The sequence below is a fragment of the Rousettus aegyptiacus genome, unplaced genomic scaffold (assembly GCF_014176215.1).
Source record: "Rousettus aegyptiacus isolate mRouAeg1 unplaced genomic scaffold, mRouAeg1.p scaffold_m13_p_5, whole genome shotgun sequence".
In the NCBI taxonomy this organism is placed as follows: domain Eukaryota; kingdom Metazoa; phylum Chordata; class Mammalia; order Chiroptera; family Pteropodidae; genus Rousettus; species Rousettus aegyptiacus.
Window position 1 is genome coordinate 119,451,630 of NW_023416308.1, and position 17,224 is coordinate 119,468,853.

At 55.5% G+C, this 17,224-nt stretch overlaps 1 protein-coding gene across 3 annotated transcripts in view; it reads right to left on the reverse strand.

The window, feature by feature from the left end:
• Positions 1-11,096: 11,096 nt before the first annotated feature.
• The window catches only part of SHANK2 (SH3 and multiple ankyrin repeat domains 2), a 303,870-nt gene continuing 297,742 nt past the window's right edge, over positions 11,097-17,224 (reverse strand). For all 3 annotated transcript variants that reach the window (XM_036220412.1, XM_036220411.1, XM_036220413.1), the window contains one exon: positions 11,097-16,531. In XM_036220412.1, coding sequence (XP_036076305.1) covers positions 15,970-16,531 — 562 coding nt within the window. In that variant the 3' untranslated portion in view covers positions 11,097-15,969. The remainder of the gene's footprint in view (positions 16,532-17,224) is intronic.

Below are 17,224 nucleotides of genomic sequence, written 5' to 3' on the forward strand. Positions count from 1 at the left end.
TAGGCGACCCCGCCGGCGACCCCGCCCTCCCTGGCTCTGATTGGCCGGGGCGCCGCTGGGGGCGGGGCACGTTCCGCTCCCGCCCCGGTCTTCGGCCCGGGCTGCGCGGGCTCTGTCGGCAGCAGTTCTCAAACCGAGCCCCCGGGCACCCTGCGGGGAGGCCTGCCCGTCTAGCGGGGGGGCAGTCAGGGACCGCGGGCCGTGGCGGGGACACGGCGGGACTGACCACTTCGGCAGGTCCGGGTCGCGCAGCTGGGCGGGCCTCGCTCCTGCTCTGGCGCTGTCCGCCCTGGGGCCCGAGGGCGGGGCCGGCGCTGCCCAGAGACGCGCCCACCCTCCCCGCTGGTGGGCGGGTGAGAGCGAGCTTCGAGACTTCTGGAAAAGTTGCTTTCACTGTCCCAAAGAAATGGGGGTGAAGCAGACCACAGAGCAGATGAGTGCCTTCTTCCCTTTACGGGGGCTGGGGACCGGCCACGGCCACCACCAGCCAGCAGTGTAGGGACAGGCCCGGGACCCTGAGTCCCGGCTGTGTCCACCTTCCTTCCTGATCCCGTTACTCTGCAGGTCCCCTCCCCCAGGGGACACTGGGCAGCCTCTAGCCCTCTCCATGGGCCTGGCTTTGGCCCTTGCCTGGGGCTGCCTGGACTCTCAGCCAGGCATGGCTGTGACCTCTTTCTCGAGGTAAAACCGAAGAAGGGTCCCCAGTGAGCCAGCGAGGCTTCATCCAAAGTTGTGGTGGCCTCCCTCCCCCCCCCCACCCCCGCCTTAATGTCCAGGGATTATGACGTCGTCCCTGGCCGTGGCCGTCTCCCTGCTGGTCCGCCTTTCACATGCCTGTTCCCGAGCTGGGTCTGCTGGGCGCTGGCCGGTCTCATTTTGGGGTGACGGAAGTGTTAGGGGACTAGACAGGGTGGTTTGCACAACGCGGTGAGTGTGCACTAAAGTCGTGATTTTCTTTAAGAAAGAGTCTCGGTCCTGAGGTTTTGGGTGTCGGAACCCCGTGATAGGCATGGGTGCAGGGGCACTGGGGGCGGGGGCGGGGCAGGTGGGCGGGATCGGGGGGCGGTGCTGGGGTGCGGTCAGGCTCGAGGACATGTACAGGGAGACCGGGAGGAGCAGGGTGACCCGAGCTGGAGCCTTGGCAGGGCAGACGCTGCTGAACGAGGCTCTGATCGTCCCAAAACCTCAGGCGCGGGCAGAATGTCCCCACCGAGGCTGGTGTCACAGGCAGGGCAGGTCACAGGGCTTTCCCGGCCAGTGAAGACGGCGATCTACGCCGAGTGCAGTGAGGGCACTGAGGACCTCCGAGCTCCGACCCGATTCGACCTGTTTTCCGGAAGAACCCTCGGGGCGCCCAGGCGGAAGGGGCTTGCAGAGCCCGACGACGCTGACGGTCCTGTCGGCAGCTTCTGCAGGGCCCCGGGGTGCTGCGCGGGGCACACGGCGGCCAAGCTGCGTCGGGGTTTCCTTCGCGAATACTCCCGAACGGCGCGAGATCGTCCTGGTATGCGGGACGGCGGTCGGCACTCGGGCATCGACCTTGCGTCCTGCCGCCTTGTCTAGTTGCTTCGTTCCAGGGGGAGACCACACATTCACAGGGACCTTCGTCCGTTGGTTGTGTCCCGTGTCTGGTGTACTTGGCCAGGTGACAGGAGGGGCTGAAGTGCACACGTGACTTTCGGGGCCTTCGGGGTGTCGGCTAGGACGCGCATGCTCAGTGGGGTAACCGGGACGGGTGCTGCGGGAAGACCCCGGGAATGGACGTTCGTGTCGCCTAAACAGGTGGCTGAGCTGGGTCCCCCGATCACCCTGTCATGAGGGCCAGCTGCCCAGCAGCGGATTGTCATCGCGTTCGCTCCTCCCGTCACACGGACACCCCGGCAGCCTCGGGCTGGGCGAGTCGCCAAGTCCCAGACACAGGGGCTGAAGCGGAGAAGGGAGGTTCTCGGCGCACTCATTGGAAAGCCAGAGGTAGCCTGAGGCTTCGGGCAGGGCTGGGTCCGGGGTCTCTCTGGCCCTGGGCTCTCCATCTCGTAGGCCTGCTTTGCCCGGAGTTGCTGCATTCTAAGGCAGACTCCCCCCTGCAGGACCCGGCAACCTGCGGTGGCCCGGCTGACACCCTCATGCAGGGCAGTCCCCCATCAGTAAGACGGTCCGGTCTCGAGATCCGGCCTCACTGAGTTGACTTTGGTCGCGTGCCCACTCCCGAACCGAGCCCCGCAGCTGGGCACGGAAGACACTGACCAGCCAGGCCCGGTCGTGTGGGCCACCCATAAAGGGGGGACCTGAGTGTGGGGGAGGGCCTCCTGCCAAGACAAATGGGGTGCCCTCAACAGGAAGGGGACCGCATGGTGGGCAGGCAAAGGCCCGGAGGTCCTGTCCACTCACGTCAGGCAGTCGCGTATTTGCACGTTTCCAGGCGCCTCGGGGGTCGCCTTGCCCGTGGCCAGCTGTGGCGGGCCGGGCCAGCCTTGGCGTTCAGAGGGAGACAGAAGTGGTCCGCGGCCAGCACCCACGTCCACTCCAGTTCCGCGTTCTCACCAATTGAAAATGATTTTTAGAAATAGTGTGATTTTTTTTTTTTTTTTTGGCTTTCAGTAGTAAATGGAATGAGGCACACGTGTCCGAAGACCGTGACCCCACGAAGGCACACGTGTCCGAAGACCGTGACCCCTGGAAGACAAAGGGTTAAACTCCAAAAACGCAGTTCTTGTTTGATGACATTCAAGCTTCACAGACTTTGGTGCAGAGAAGTGTCGTGCTGATGTCACAGGAACGTCCCCGGGGATCCTGAGGTTGGGTGGGGGGCATCTCACTGGTTTGCGCCTGCGTCTCCCCGGGGGTCTGTGGGGCGGGGCGCCCGTCCACGTGCTGGGTTTGCGCGTGCGTCTCCCCGTCTTCCCGGGGGTCTGTGGGGCGGGGCGCCCCTCCGCGTGCGGGGCCGCCACTTTGTGCCACTGTAGCGTCTGTTTGCGTCTTTTGCCCACTTCTAGTTGGATTGTTAGTTTTACTGCTGAGTTTAGCGATTTCTACAGCCGTTGTAGATGCTAGTCCTTTGTCTCTATGTAGTTTGTAAATTTTTCTCCCACTCTGCCGCTTATATTTTCATCCTGATGAAGAACAATTTGTCAATTTTTCCTTTTTTTGGGATTGTGATTTTGAGGTCAAGTGTAAGAAGTCTTTGCATAGCCCTAGATCCCAAAGATTTTTTTGTTTAAGTTTTTAAATTTTACGTTTTACACTTAAGCCTGTAATCCATTTTGAATTAATTTTAGCATAAGGTGCGAGACTGAGGTCAGGGGTCATTTCTGGTCTGTCACGCCCACGTGCTCCAGCACCGTCTGTTGAAAAGGCCAGCCTTCCTCGGGCGGAATGCTCTTCCTGTGTCCTTCTGTTCCAGGATCCGACATGACATTTAGACCACTGGGTTTTTCTTAAAAAAAAACCAAAAACTGGATTTATTGAGATCTACTTTGCCTACCTTATAATTCACCTATTTGGAGTGTACAATTCAGTGGCTTTTAGCGTATTCGCAGAGTTATGGGAACATCACCACGATCTAATTTCAGAGCATTTTCATCACCCTGTACCTATTACCAGTCACGCCCCGTCCCCTCCCCCAGCCCCAGGCAGCCACTAACCTACTTTCCGTCTCTATGGATTTGCCTAGTCTGGACACTTCGTGTAAGTGGAGTCAGGTACTATGTGGTAATCTGTGACTGGCTTCTGCCACTTAGCATAATGTCGAAAAGCACTGTTTTTGTAGCAGAAAAATTGGAAGTAATCTAAAGATCAATCAACAGATGAATGAATAGATAAGTTCAATATGTTCATATAATGAGATACTGCTCAACCGTGAACACACATGATTTAGAGCTGCATCTGTCATCTTTGATGAACTTCAGAAGTAATAAGCCAGCTGCGGAATTCACAAATGCCCATAATTACAACACTATGGCTGACGATGGCAGCCAGCGCAGAACTGAGGGGTGACTAAGTGGCAGGACTGGTCCCTTTAGGAGGATTGCTGAGTTACCGCACGCAGAGTCGAGGCCATCATGTGAGGCCCAACAATGTGCACAGTGTCACACACTGTTTACACACCTTGGTATAAAGATGCGCACAGAAACGGTGAATGCCAAGTTCAAGGCAGTGGTTACCCTGGGGGCGGGGGGAGGAAAGGAGGTGGACTCGCGGGGAAGGGACTTGGCACCCTCGTAACGTCTGATGTCTTAAGCTGGGTGGTGGACACGGCGTTGGTAATTCCCCACCCTTGAGGTGTGCGAGACAGATCTCATAATTAAAAAGGGCAAGACTAGTGCGGAGCAGTGCCGGCGTGAGCTGTCTTTGGGCTCTTAAATGATTCACACACACGTGCTTGCAGGTGTGTGCACGGGCCAGGAAGGAGTCACAAGGGGCCCTGACAGGCGCCAGCTTTGCTGAGAGGCCCGGGGGTCTGTGGCGCTCGGGGGAAGGGGGGGCGGTTGGGGGAGCCGAACGGTGACAGGCTTCTTCCCAATACCTTTTGAGATCTGGACCACGTGTATCTTTACCTCTCGATTAAAAAGATAACCTGACCTGTGTTTGTGTATTCTCGCTTGTGCTGCCAAGCTGACGCAGGACGGGACAGATCTCCCCAACGGACGGGGAGACCTGCACCGAGAGAAGCGGGGCCTTTGGCAGGGAGTGTGGGAAGAATTCAACACGCACGCCAAAGTCGGAGTCAAAAAGAAAGGTGATGAGAAAAGGGGTGATGCTCCACAGACAGAGCGTGGTCTCCTCTCAGAGGCCGGGAGCGAGAGGGACAGTGAGAGAGAGACGGAGGAAAGGCACCGAGAGGGACCCTGAGTGATCAGGGAATTCAGCTTCTGTGTCGTTCCCGAGATCGCATTCCCTTTGATCCGGGCACGCGGTGAGGAAGGGGAAGGGTGCGTAGGGTCACAAGGTGAGACTTGTGGAGAGTGAAAGGCCTGCTGGCGGTGCCCAGCCTTGAATCCTTAGATCCCCCAAGGTCTCAGCCACAGGCAAGGGCTCTTGGTCCCTGGTCCCCCTTCACAGGTGTGGGGAATGGGTTGTTAGTTATCTATCCAGCGGAAATCTTCCTTTGTTCTGCAGGCGTCCTCCTGGGGGTGTGTTAACCACACATTCCCAGCCTCCTTCTGTCAAAAATAAAATGCGATGCACACCTGGCTTGAGGATTCTGAGCGGGCAAAGCCCGTTAAGTAAGCCGTGTGAGCAAAACATAACCTTGCTTATTTCATGGACGTAAGTGAAACTTGGGTTATTTATTGTGAACGCCTCCGATAGTCATAAATGAAACCCTAAGCTGCCCAGAAATGGCATAAACTAATCCTCTGAACCGACCCCTGCCATCCAGAACCCCCTGTGAGAACCAAGCATCTTTGGTCCCTAAAGGCCTTTCAATAAAGTATTCAGATGAGTAAAGTGCTTTGAGTTTTGACTCTTCCTACTGCACCAGATGCCCCAGAGGCCTGGCGTGGACACTGGGACACTGGCCTCAGGGGACGGAGAGGCAGCCTCCAGACCTGCATCACCCGCAGCACCTGGGGCTGGTTGAAAGTGCAGTCATTGTCCCCCTAACCTGTCCCCAGGGACCTAGGCTACACTTGTGAGTGTGACATAGAGCTTAGCTCCTTCCAGGCTCAGGCTGAACCCCCCACAAAGAGGGGGAGACCTCAGAAGTCTCCGGGGAGGAGCCCTCTGCACCGCTGCTGGGGATGTGAATGGCGCCGCCACCGGGGGAAAGTGCCCGCCCCTCAGCAAGTCGGGCAGGGAGCTGCGTGGGGCCCAGCAATTCTGTCCCTCCTGGGGCGGCAGCCTGGGGACCCAGAAGATGGCCACTTGGGCAGACACCCACACACCCACGTGCACAGTGGCACCATTCCACGTGGAGGTGAAGGTGGAGGCCACCCATGTGTCCATCAACGAAGAGAAACAAAACGTGACCTCCCCATATAACTGAACATCGTTCAGCCGTGAAGGGGATGCAGCGCCGATGCCCGGAGGACTGTTGAAAACACGATGGTAAATGAAAGGAACTAGGCCCTAAAGGCTGCGCATGATAGGACTCTATTTACATGGAGTGCCCAGAATAGGCAAATCCATACAGACAGAAAGTAGATCAGTGGTTGCCTGGGGCTGGGGACACTGGGGAAATGGGGAGGGACTGTTCGTGGGACAGGATTTCTGTCTGGGGTGGCGGAACTAATGTAGGGAGGAGGCAAGAGAATTAAAATTGTTAACCAAACCACATTCAGAGACTGCAGTGAGCTGCAATCAGGCCAGGAGGACAGCTGCAGAACAAAGGAAGATTTCCGCTGGATAGATAACTAACGACCCACTCCCCACACCTGTGAAGGGGGACCAGGGACCAAGAGCCCTTCCCTGTGGCTGAGACCTTGGGGGATCTAAGGATTCAAGGCTGGGCACCGCCAGCAGGCCTTTCACTCTCCATAAGTCTCACCTTGTGACCCTACACACCCTTCCCCTTCCTCACCGCGTGCCCGGATCAAAGGGAATGCGATCTCGGGAACGACACAGAAGCTGAATTCCCTGATCACTCAGGGTCCCTCTCGGTGCCTTTCCTCCGTCTCTCTCTCACTGTCCCTCTCGCTCTCGGCCTCTGAGAGGAGACCACGCTCCGTGTGTGGGGCGTCACTCCTTTTCTCATCACATTTCCTTTTGACTCCGACTTTGGCGTGCGTGTTGAATTCTTCCCACACTCCCTGCCAAAGGCCCCGCTTCTCTCGGTGCAGGTCTCCCCGTCCGTTGGGGAGATCTGTCCCGTCCTGCGTCAGGACGAGATAGTGATGATGGCTGTACACCATCGTGAATGAATTCAATGCCACTGGGTTGTATACTTTAAAATGCTCAGTGAGGACACTCTACCCAGACACTCTTGGGACCACATCTGTCACTTATGCACCTATTCTCCACCTTCTACCTTTTAACAGCCCAATTTTGTTCCTGGCAGCACTGTGCCAAGCTCCCTGCTCCCTTTGCCAGTCTTCCTTGTTTCTACTGATGGCCGCGGGCACCATTGTTTCTGGGGAAGCACTGGCTTCCCTAAAGGTGGATCAGACACAGCTGATGTGCCTTCTCTTCTTCCTGCCTTGAAAGAGAATGCAATGTGTGGAGTGGAAGCAGCCTTTTGTTGCTGTGAGGCTGATGAGTTTGAGCAAAAGTCTGAGAGAATCTCAGACTTGACAATGTTGAGCTGTCAGACCAAAGCCAGGGAACTGCCCCCCACCGCCCCCCTGCCCTGACGTGGTATCCTGTCAGTCGCCCACTCTTCCACCACATACTTATTCGAGAACGTTCTATTCTAGGTGCTGGGGCGGTGAACAAGACAGACAAAATCCCTGCCCTTACGTTTTTGTGTCATATGAAAAGAATAAAGCACCATTTGTTTAAGCCGCTTTTAAATGGGGTTTCTGTTATTTACAGCCAGACGTTGTCAATCGAAACAACTACAAGTTAAGTTGATCTGCTTCCAGAGATAAGAGTGGAGACGTTCCCAGCTGCGTTGTTGCCCTGGCCTCATAGCTAACAAGCCCCTGAACTGGGATGTGGCATCTATTTTGTGAGCCTGGACCCTAGACGCTTTTTCTCACACAGTCTTATTGGTATCCCCGCCACCTATCTGCACAGAAGCTGCCTGGCGTCAGTCCCTGGGGCTGAGGTTGGTTTGGCACCAGCACAGGGGTGATCTGAAGACCAGGCCTTCAGAGAGCCGGAGGTAAGGTGATGCTATGATAGGGAAAGTGGAAATCACCCTTTACGTCCAGTCGAAAGAGGCCTATCAAGGAAATTATGGTGTTTTTGCTCAGTGGGAAGCCACACCACCATCACCAAGAAGAGCTAGGGTCACCGCAACTGCTGGACGAAGGCCCAGGGCCAAAAGGAAAGGGAAGAAATCCGGAGACGGAGCAGGTGCATTATGATTCCAGCTCAGGTAAGAGAAGACGAGCGATGAGTGAGTTCGCTTTATGCAGACCCAGCTGCTAAGAGGGCTGCCGGCAGGACTGCGGGTAATTCCTCTGTTGCTCAATGTGCAGCTAAAGTGGTTTTGAGGCTATGAAATGTCACACAACAACCCTATTAGGACCGTGGACCTCAAACGTGTACTCCCCAATGGGAAAGAGGGGTCCCTTCGCAGCCCAGGTCCCAGGACAGAGGGGTCTAAGGAAGTATCAGTGTCCTCCGGCTCAGGGAGCCCACCGCCCCCGATGGACAACTGCGGAACAGGACTGGGGACAGATCGCGAGCGGACACGGGCTTGTGGATCCCGCTCCCCACGGCCCATGGGGCCAGATTCAAGACAAGACCATGGCTCCCACAAGGAAACGGACCCAGGGGAGAGCTCTCACCATTTCTCAGATGGCCAATTTCCCAGGTGCACCTGTGGCCGTGTGGCTGTGGCCTCCGCCCAGCGATGCCCACTGCACCCACGTGTGAGCCATAGTTTCAGGTGGGCAGGTGCCTAGGCCATGGCCCGCCTCCTAGTCCTGGGATTGGCCCAAACCAGCCCAGCTCTTCCAGCTGGGCCAATCACAGCTCAGCCCTCCTTTTGCCTTGCATGATTGGCCCACGTGGGGCACGTGACCGGCGGCCCAGAGTCCTCCGCGCGGGCTCAAGGCCGAGAGGCCGCGTGCAGTTGGCTGTGTTGCCGAGGCGCCCTCAGGGGGGTGAAGCAGCCGAAGTGGCGCCGCGGGAAATGGGGACACATGAGTGGGGTGAGTGCTGTTCTACACGCGGCGGGCCGGGAGGCCGAGCCGGCGCCCGGGACGAGGAGGACTTGGGGTGGAGGAGCAGGCGGAGGGAGGGCCTGAGGTGCGGGCGTGGCCGCGCTGTGAGCGGCTGGTGGTCGTGGCGGGGACCTCGGGGCGTCGCCGCTGTGGCTGTGGCGACGTGGCGGCCCGCGTCGCACGCTGTGACCGGCCCTGCCCTTGCGGCCCCTTGCGACCCGCAAAGACCCGCCACAGCCCCAGGCAGCCCTGCGGCGCTGCGCGGGGAGCCGGACGCGGAGGAAGGGGCCGCGGGTTCCGACCGCGAGGGGGGGTGTGGGGCGGCACCCGGCGTCCGCGGCCGCGCGCCTCGGGCGCCTCGGGCCGAGGGAGCGCGTCGGGAGGGTTCCGGGGAGCTCGGACCCCCGGAGCAGGTGGCGCTGGCGCGGGAGCGCCGCCCCTCGGCGAGGACGCACTCTGCGCCACGATCGGTTCGTGCCAGCCGCCTCGAGTCCGCCTCTGTTCCTCCCAGCCTCGGTTTCCTCATCGGCGAAGGGGTCAGTCACCTCTGCGATACTTACCGCCTGGGATTCTTGTGGGAATTGAAGCGATGTCGCCTTTCCGCGCGGGGACTTTTACAGCTATCCAGACTTGCTCTGCGACAGCCTGGGACTCCCAGGCCCCAGGTTCCCCGACTCTGGTGGTGGGAAGTAAGGTAACCATGAAATCTCCCTTTCCACAGCGGCAGGTGGGTCAGCCGGGAGGCGCCCTGCCTTGCCCAGCCTGCTGCACCAGTGACTGGAGCGGAGCAGGTGTGGCCTTGACGTGGGGTTAGATGCTGACGCTGGCCGTGTTTTGGGGGCACGTGATGAGGGCTTTTCTTTCCTACAAATGGACTTCGCCTTGGAAGTGCTATAGCAAGCCTTGTTTTTACACTCACGGTGGACCTGGGCACGACTCGGTTCGCTCATCTGTAAATGGGGCTCGTTTCTACTTCATGGGACTGTTTGACACTTGCTGCAGTGCTCTGAGTGGCGCCTGGCACGAGATTTGCCATTATTCCCTGCCCTTACTGCCACCTGGGACCACGCACAGCAATCCTAGACCTCCGCCTTGTGCCATGGCCACGTCCCTGGAGCTTCGGGGTTGTGATCTCCCACTCTCTGGATGCTGGGGCTTGTAGAACACACTTGAGTCTAAGTCCTTTGGCAAGGAAGACAGGGAGTGGGCAGTGGCAGGATGGCTTGACGTCCAGGAGCACCCGCACAGGTGTGCTGGCCACCAGAGGCAGGCGCGTGATCAGTGTGTCCACACTGAGTCCTGCACTGAAGACCGCCAGCCATTTCCCTGACCTGTATCTCGCACGGGGCCTGAGCCTCGGCCACCCGTCAGTCTTGCCCAGTGGCTGTGGTCAGTGCTCCAGCTCACCCCTCTGACTCTTGGACACATACATCTTCCCAGAGGAGGCAGCAGCAGTGTGGGGAATGGGGGCCCCTAAGAAGCCCCAGCCATCTCTCCCAAAGCACCCCTTTCAGAGTCTCAGATTACTGGCAGCATTTGGTACCTCAATCAAAGTCGGGATGGATATCCAGTTGATGTGGGACTGGCAAACGGAAGCACCGATAATAGTCTTGTGAGGTCAGCGGGCACAGGGGATGTAGCCACTTGCTCCCTGGAGATGTGTTTAGCAGAAGAGCCCAAAGCCATGCCGACAGATACAGCACGTGGTCTCTGCCCTGCCTCTGGGAGTGGCAGCCGCCGGCTTGCTGAGGGGTTCCCACAAGAGGGGGCTGCTACCGTGTGGACCTGGGAGAACCGTCCTAGACTTTCCCTAGCGCTCATTGTCCCAGTCTCACAGGCAGGACAGCGGTTCCTAACACACTTCCTACACTACAGACTCAGCCGAGAGGCCACAGGCTGCTCAGGGAGGTGTGACATGACACTTTCAGGAGATGGAGCAGTGTCGAGGCGAGAGTTAGATGGATGCACTTCTTGGATCACTTTTTCCTTAAAGACTACGTATTGCCACTCCTCAGCCAACGAAAAATGGAAATAGTTCTTCAGAGATGAGTGGCCCAAGTCACTAAAAAGAAATATTTTGTTTATTTTTAACAAAATGTGAAAATGATGGATATTCCCTACTTCAGTCAGCATTACCGACAAGTACCACCGGGGGGCGACACAACACAAGGGGAAGTGGGTCTGAACGCCCAGGCCTCCTGGCCAAGGTGTCCTTTCTCTTTCCCGTGGAAATTCTCAAAGATGTTTTGTATTATAACTAAGTGAAAATACTTAAAGTTATAAGTACAGAGCACTTTTAATGGAAAATTAATTGATAACACAATCTTATTTCAATTTTCTTTTTATTTTTTAAATGACTGTGTATATTTCACAGTCATATGATGAGAAAGGCTCCAGAATCACGTCTAGGTCTTCTCAACATTTCATTTTTCGAATCGTTGTTGATTTTACGTTCTGCATTGATATGGGCTTCTCAGTTCAGAAAACAAGGCACTATAACTATATTATCAGCTACATTAATACAGTGAAGATATATTTATCCTTTCATTAAATATACAGCATTTGAATACAATATGGTTTTATGCAGATCAGGTTCAAAACACCCAAGGCACACACTTTAATTTTTTCCTTTTTTTTTTTTGTTTCTGTATTTATTTGAAGGCTCATATTAAAGTTTCAGAATTGGTATAGACAAGAGAGTTCCAGAGTAGAAGCAATGGACAGTGATTGTTGCAATTTTAAACATAAAAATGGTAAAGACTGTGAAATGTAGAAACATGTTACAGGAACAACAAAAGAACAAAATCATCGCTACAGCGTGGATTAAACCTTGAAGCGCTAGCTCTGCCGAAGTGTGAGAAACAAGTTTGGAAATGACCCGATTCCCCACGTGCAGCCGCTGTGCTCACCCAGCCGCTGGGGTTCTCACCCGCTCGTGTGTGCATGGTTATCTACAGATACGGAAAGACGGTCCAGTTCACCAGTTATTGAAACGCCTCAACGTAAAAGAAAAAGTCTTCCAATATATATATATATTTTTAACAAGACAAACAGATACATTTATCTAGAAGTCTGGAGGGAAACCCTTGAGGCGAGGTTGGGAGGTGGTCAGGGTCTGGGAGGAACCACTGGCCTGTGAGGCAGGACTTGAGGGAGGGACAGCAGGTGGAGGACTGGAATTTTTCATGAGCGCAGAAACAGTGGCCGCTGTTCAGATGGAGAATGTGCCCAAACAGAAGAAACCGTTCAGGAGCTAATGACAAATTTTCACTGACGAGACCAAAGGAGAGGTTCAATGTGCGTGTAAGACACACTTCCCCACAGCAGGAGGGACCGCTGTGTCCCCTGGCTAAGCTCTTGGCCAGAAGACATGTGTCCTCTTGCCCCAAGCCTCACTCAGCGCGGGTGCCCACCAAGGCCCTTAGCTTTATGTTAACCAGAGAGGCTGCCCACTGCTGCAGCCCTCGTGGCCGGGCCGCAAGAAGACAAGCAGCGGGGGTGGGGGAGGCCTTTACTCTGGGCAGAGAGAGCCCAACCTGGCACCCGCTTCGTGACACCCCTGCTTCCACCCCAAACAAAAGCCAAGCCTCAGCCGCCCTGACAGCAGCGTTCACGGACGTCCGTGCGGACATCTGCGTGGCTCTGAAATCTGCACACGGAGATTCCGTGAAGGAGGCGGAAACCAGGCAAATCAGCTCAGTGAGGGGAGATTTTTTCCCCTCTGATCGAAGAGATTACTGGCCAGTTTTATAGAGGTAAAGTGGCTGCAATATTCCAGGGACCTACGTTAGCTGGCAAGTTTGGCAACATTTTGTTTGTTTAATTCAGACAGTTATCACTGTGTGCAATCAGGACCACAACCTTAGTGCAATAGTCGATTTATTTTTTTACAGTAGTTTTGGTTGCCATACAAGAGATCTAAGGATTTGGAGGAAGTGCAAATTACAGGAGCTTGTTTTTTTGTTTTTGTTGTTTTTAATAAAGTCTAAAAAGAATAAAAGCACAAAAGTAACAGTAACATAGATAATGTGAACACGTTACACAAACTATAGTGTGAAACATTTGTTTCTAAAAAAAAAAAAACTTAATGGGAAAAAAAATCAATATTTGTGGCCCACACAAAAAAAAGTCCTTGCCAGATCACCTGGGTAATGCTTACTTGCTCAATAACTCAGGAAAGGAAAAAAATCACCATTTTATTAACTAAAGTACCACAAATAATTCACTTTGTGATATGTAAAGTTCGGCAAATCAACAGTCACATTGAGTCATTTTTATATTATCTGAATTAACTTAAAATGTGCGCAGACACCCTGGGGAAGGTATCTTGGCAGGTATACATAATTTACATCTTGAGAGATTTTGGTTTCGTTTACACAATGTTACAGAAACTAGGCATGTAAATGCAATTTATTTAAATTACAGTATATAACAAAAGTTGATCTTAAAACCTGGAATAGTATCAACATGATCTTTATATGAGCAGTTTAGCGTTTGTTCCACCATTAAAGAGAGTCCTGGAATAGGGCCTGGTCCTAATGGGTCCCGAGGGACGGACAGTGGGCAATGATTTGAATGAGGGACTATTGCTTTCTGTAGCAAACTCATCAAAGGGAGCAAGAGACTGGTTCATCTCGGCAATGTGTGTTTATTTCATTGGTCGGTGCAGGTTCTGATGGGTTCTGTTACTTTGCTAGAATGAGACAGCATAAAAATAAAGGATTTCATCAGCTCTTTCGTCTTGCAGTCTGTTTGCTTCTGGTGAGTTGCACGTGGCCTTAAAGTCTCAGGCAGTGACTAGCCAGCTCTCCCCATCTGGCTACCAGAGTTCAGCACACTTACAGCCACCCACTTGCGAGTGGTCACAGCCTGCCCGTGGTTTCCTTTACTCCCCTCCTACCTGGTGTCCTGCCTGGCACCGCGCGTCGACGCCGTAATCCCAACACGAGGCAAAGGGAGAAGGAGCTGTGGCGAAGTGGACGGACGGGGTGTGCGGAGTTACCCAAATGGAAGACGGAAACCACCGCTCCTACATTTCCTGAGCCACCGGGCAGCCTCACGGGCTCCCTGCTGTCTTGGCTTGAACTCTCTCTGGAGTGAAAGTCATTCATCTCACAATGGAAAAATGGAAAGTGCACGGAGGTACAGCGCCTTAATATTCAGTTGATTTCAAGTTGGATTGGGTCATTCAAAGACAAAGATGGACCCGCAAAAGGTTTTGGAACAGAGGAAGGTCCAAAACTTGGTTTCCAATTCAGGGGCATGTGGCTAGGGTGTGTGCGTGTGCGTGTGCATGTGTGTGTCTGGTGTGTGCGTGTGTGTGATTTTTGAGAAACTGCTGCATTGTGAGTTGTAACCACTTTTGAAGAAATAATTGTCCTTCAATGATGAAGTTCTAGCAAAGATAGAAAATATAACACAGCTCTGCTGGTTCCGACGCATCCAGAGAAGGTTGATTGAAAAAGGTCATACTTCCATAATGTTCCACAGAAATAGTATTATTAAATCACAAAAGTTGTTTTCCTTTAACTCTCTAGCACTGAAGTGGCACAAAGGCTGCCTAGTAGACCAGCCACTTTTTTTCCCCTTAAAATATTGTGCTTATAAACTATCTGTACAACTATTTAAACTTGCAGTAAAGAAAGATTTTAAATTGCTAAATTTTACGTGTTCATTCTAGAGCCGTTCCAGACCTAATCAGACACTTGATTGTGAGCATAAAGAAAAAAAAAGAAAAAAAACATGTTTTTATAATTAGAGATGGGCTAGGCTAGTTCTGAAATCATAACAAAAGCCGAAACCTGACACTCGTGTTCCTCCCAGGTGCGAACATGCCGGAAGCCTGCCTGGATGTGTCACGGCCTGAGTGCAGCTGGCGACCTCCCTTGGAAATTAGAGGTATTGTCACGTGTGGGGGACTCCAGGGACAAGAATGGGGCTGGGCTCAAGAACGGCCATGCCGGAGAGGCGAGACCGGCTGGCCAGGAGGCCGCCCCATCTTCCCACGTAACTGCTTTGCCCTCAGTCTGCAGCCCACCTTCCGTTGTCAACCCCTGGTCCTGCCGTCCCCGCTGGTTCTCCCAAACCCCGCTGACTGCGAAGACAAGCTGAGGACGCTCCTGGACACTCAGAGAGAAAGGGGAAGACCCCCGAAGTCCCATCTTCCTGGCCTGAGAGCAAAGGGCTGTCTTAGCAGCGAGGCCGACTCACCCTTAGCTGGGCTCAGGATGGAGGTTCCTGCACCCCACCCAGCTCCCGGCGACAGACCAGCCCCCCCAGCAGCACATGTCCCCACCGCCCTGTCCTGTCCATGTCGAAGTAGACGCTCACCTGCTTTGATCTCTGCAGAAGTCAACACCTTTTCAATTAAGAGAAAGCCCTGCCAGGCAGAGCGCCGTGCCGCAGCCCCTGCCCCGCACTCCTGGCGCACCCTGCGGCCAGGTCGCCCCTCCTCGGAATCGTGACTTTGTGCTTTGACTAACTCCACGTGACACCTGTTTGGCCACTTTGGAATTACGCTAACAGATTTGCAGAAATAAAGAAAGCTGAGCAAAGCTGGGCACGATCCCGTTCAGACGCCCACTGCCTCCAACACGCTCCGGCCAAAGGACCAGGGACTGCGCCGTAGGAGGCGGGGAGCTGGAGAGGCTCTGCGGGAAGGGCTCCTGTACCTTCCGGGCCCAAGACGGGGCGCCGGACAAACACATCTGGGGCGTCTCACCGCAAGCCAAGGGCAGGGAAAAAAGGTGCGAGTGAGCGTCGTCGGGAGGCGTCCGAGGGGCCCGCGGGGCCGGGCGTGAGCTGCCGGCAGCGGCGAGGGAGGTCTCAGGAGGTATCTGGAGTACAGTGGTGTCTGCCTGTGGGAGCCAGACCCCGCGCCAGACCGGCGGGCGCCTCTTGGACCCGGCAAAGTGAGGTCACCTGCATGCTGCGAGGCAAGCGTGAATCTTTCCCAGTTAGAAAAACTCCCTCCCCTTGTCCTGTTGGACAGAAACAGCCCAGAAACCACACAGAGAGCTGGGGAGTTTCAAGGCCTCTGCTGAGCCACGCCGTGGACACACCCGGCGTTTCTCGGGAGTGCCAGGGGACACACCCACGCAGCGGGGTTGGTGCTCGCAGACCTCGCTTGGCCATCCAGACACGCAGTACAAGCCCATCTCTACTTATAACAAGGGGTCTGTAAGGCCGAGAACAGCCACCCTTATCTGTCCAGCAGCTGTTTCAGAGCCCTTTCTATGTTCATCCTGTGTCCGACTCGAGTCACCCCGAGATCTATGAGGTCCTCCTTCTGAAGGTTTGGTAAGTGGCTGCCGTCGATCTCGTTGTCCATGAAGGTCTCTTTATGCTCGCCCAAGTTCAGGCTCTCCAGCCAGTCCGCCACGTCGGGCTTGGTCCACAGGTGGACGGGCTTAGCTGTGAAAGGCTTGGTGGGGCCTGGCTGCTGCAGGATTGAGGGCGACGGCGACCTGCTGCGTCCCGCCGGGCTCAGGCCGAACAGGTCCCCGGAGGGGGGCTGGCTCGGAAGGCCGAAGACGTCGGAGAGGGCGGGGGAGGGGGCGGCAGCGGGGGTGGGGGGCAGCATCTCCTTGCTCATCTCTGTTGGCGAGACCACAGGGCTGGGGGCGCGTCGTGGCCCTGAGGTCCTACTTTCATAGTCTGGGGGCCGGCTCTGCAGGGTGATGGGCTGGGAGGTCCCGGGGCGAACAGTGAAGGTGACCGTTGTGCTCCTTGTACCTGAGATGGTGCTCATGACCTCTGGGCTTCTGGAAAGGCAACAAGAGAGAAAACGGTCACAAGCCAGGTCATGGGACACTTCGGCAGGATGTAGGAGGCCCAGGGAGAGGCGGCAGACCCCCACACCACACGAGAGCGTCCGGTGGCAGGTGCGCTGGCAGTGAGCACGTGATCGGCCATGCCAGGATCGGGCAGGGAGACAGCAGCGGGAGGCAGAGTGTGAGGAGACAGCAGAGCACACAGGCCTCCCCGTCCCCCGCCCCCGGGCTGGGGAGCTGGCGACCGCCTGCGCGGGGCTTGTGTGAGGGGCAGTGAGGTGGCCAGCGAGCACGTGAGGGCTCAAAGACACAAAGACGGGCTCCCCAGTGGGACATGTCTGGCGACATCACCCCCACTGCTGGAGGAGGTGACCCCTGGAGAGAGACCGCCCCCTGAGCTGCCTGTCGGGCCTGGCTTTTGGGTGAAAAGGGCGAGCGCAGGGAGGGGCCCGTTTCCGTTAGTGGAAGTGGCACCGCCACGGGGGGCGGCGGGTTTGGGGAGACAGAAGGGCACGAGGGGTGACGTGCCCAAGTTCGGGCGGGGCTGACCCGGCGTCAGGAGGGCCGGCCCCTCAGTGGCCCTGTCCGGTGCCGGCTGCGGAGTGAACTGGGTGCAGCCACAGATCTGAGTCCCCCAAATGAGGTGTGACAGGCTCACGAGCAGGTGCATAGTCTGGACCAAAA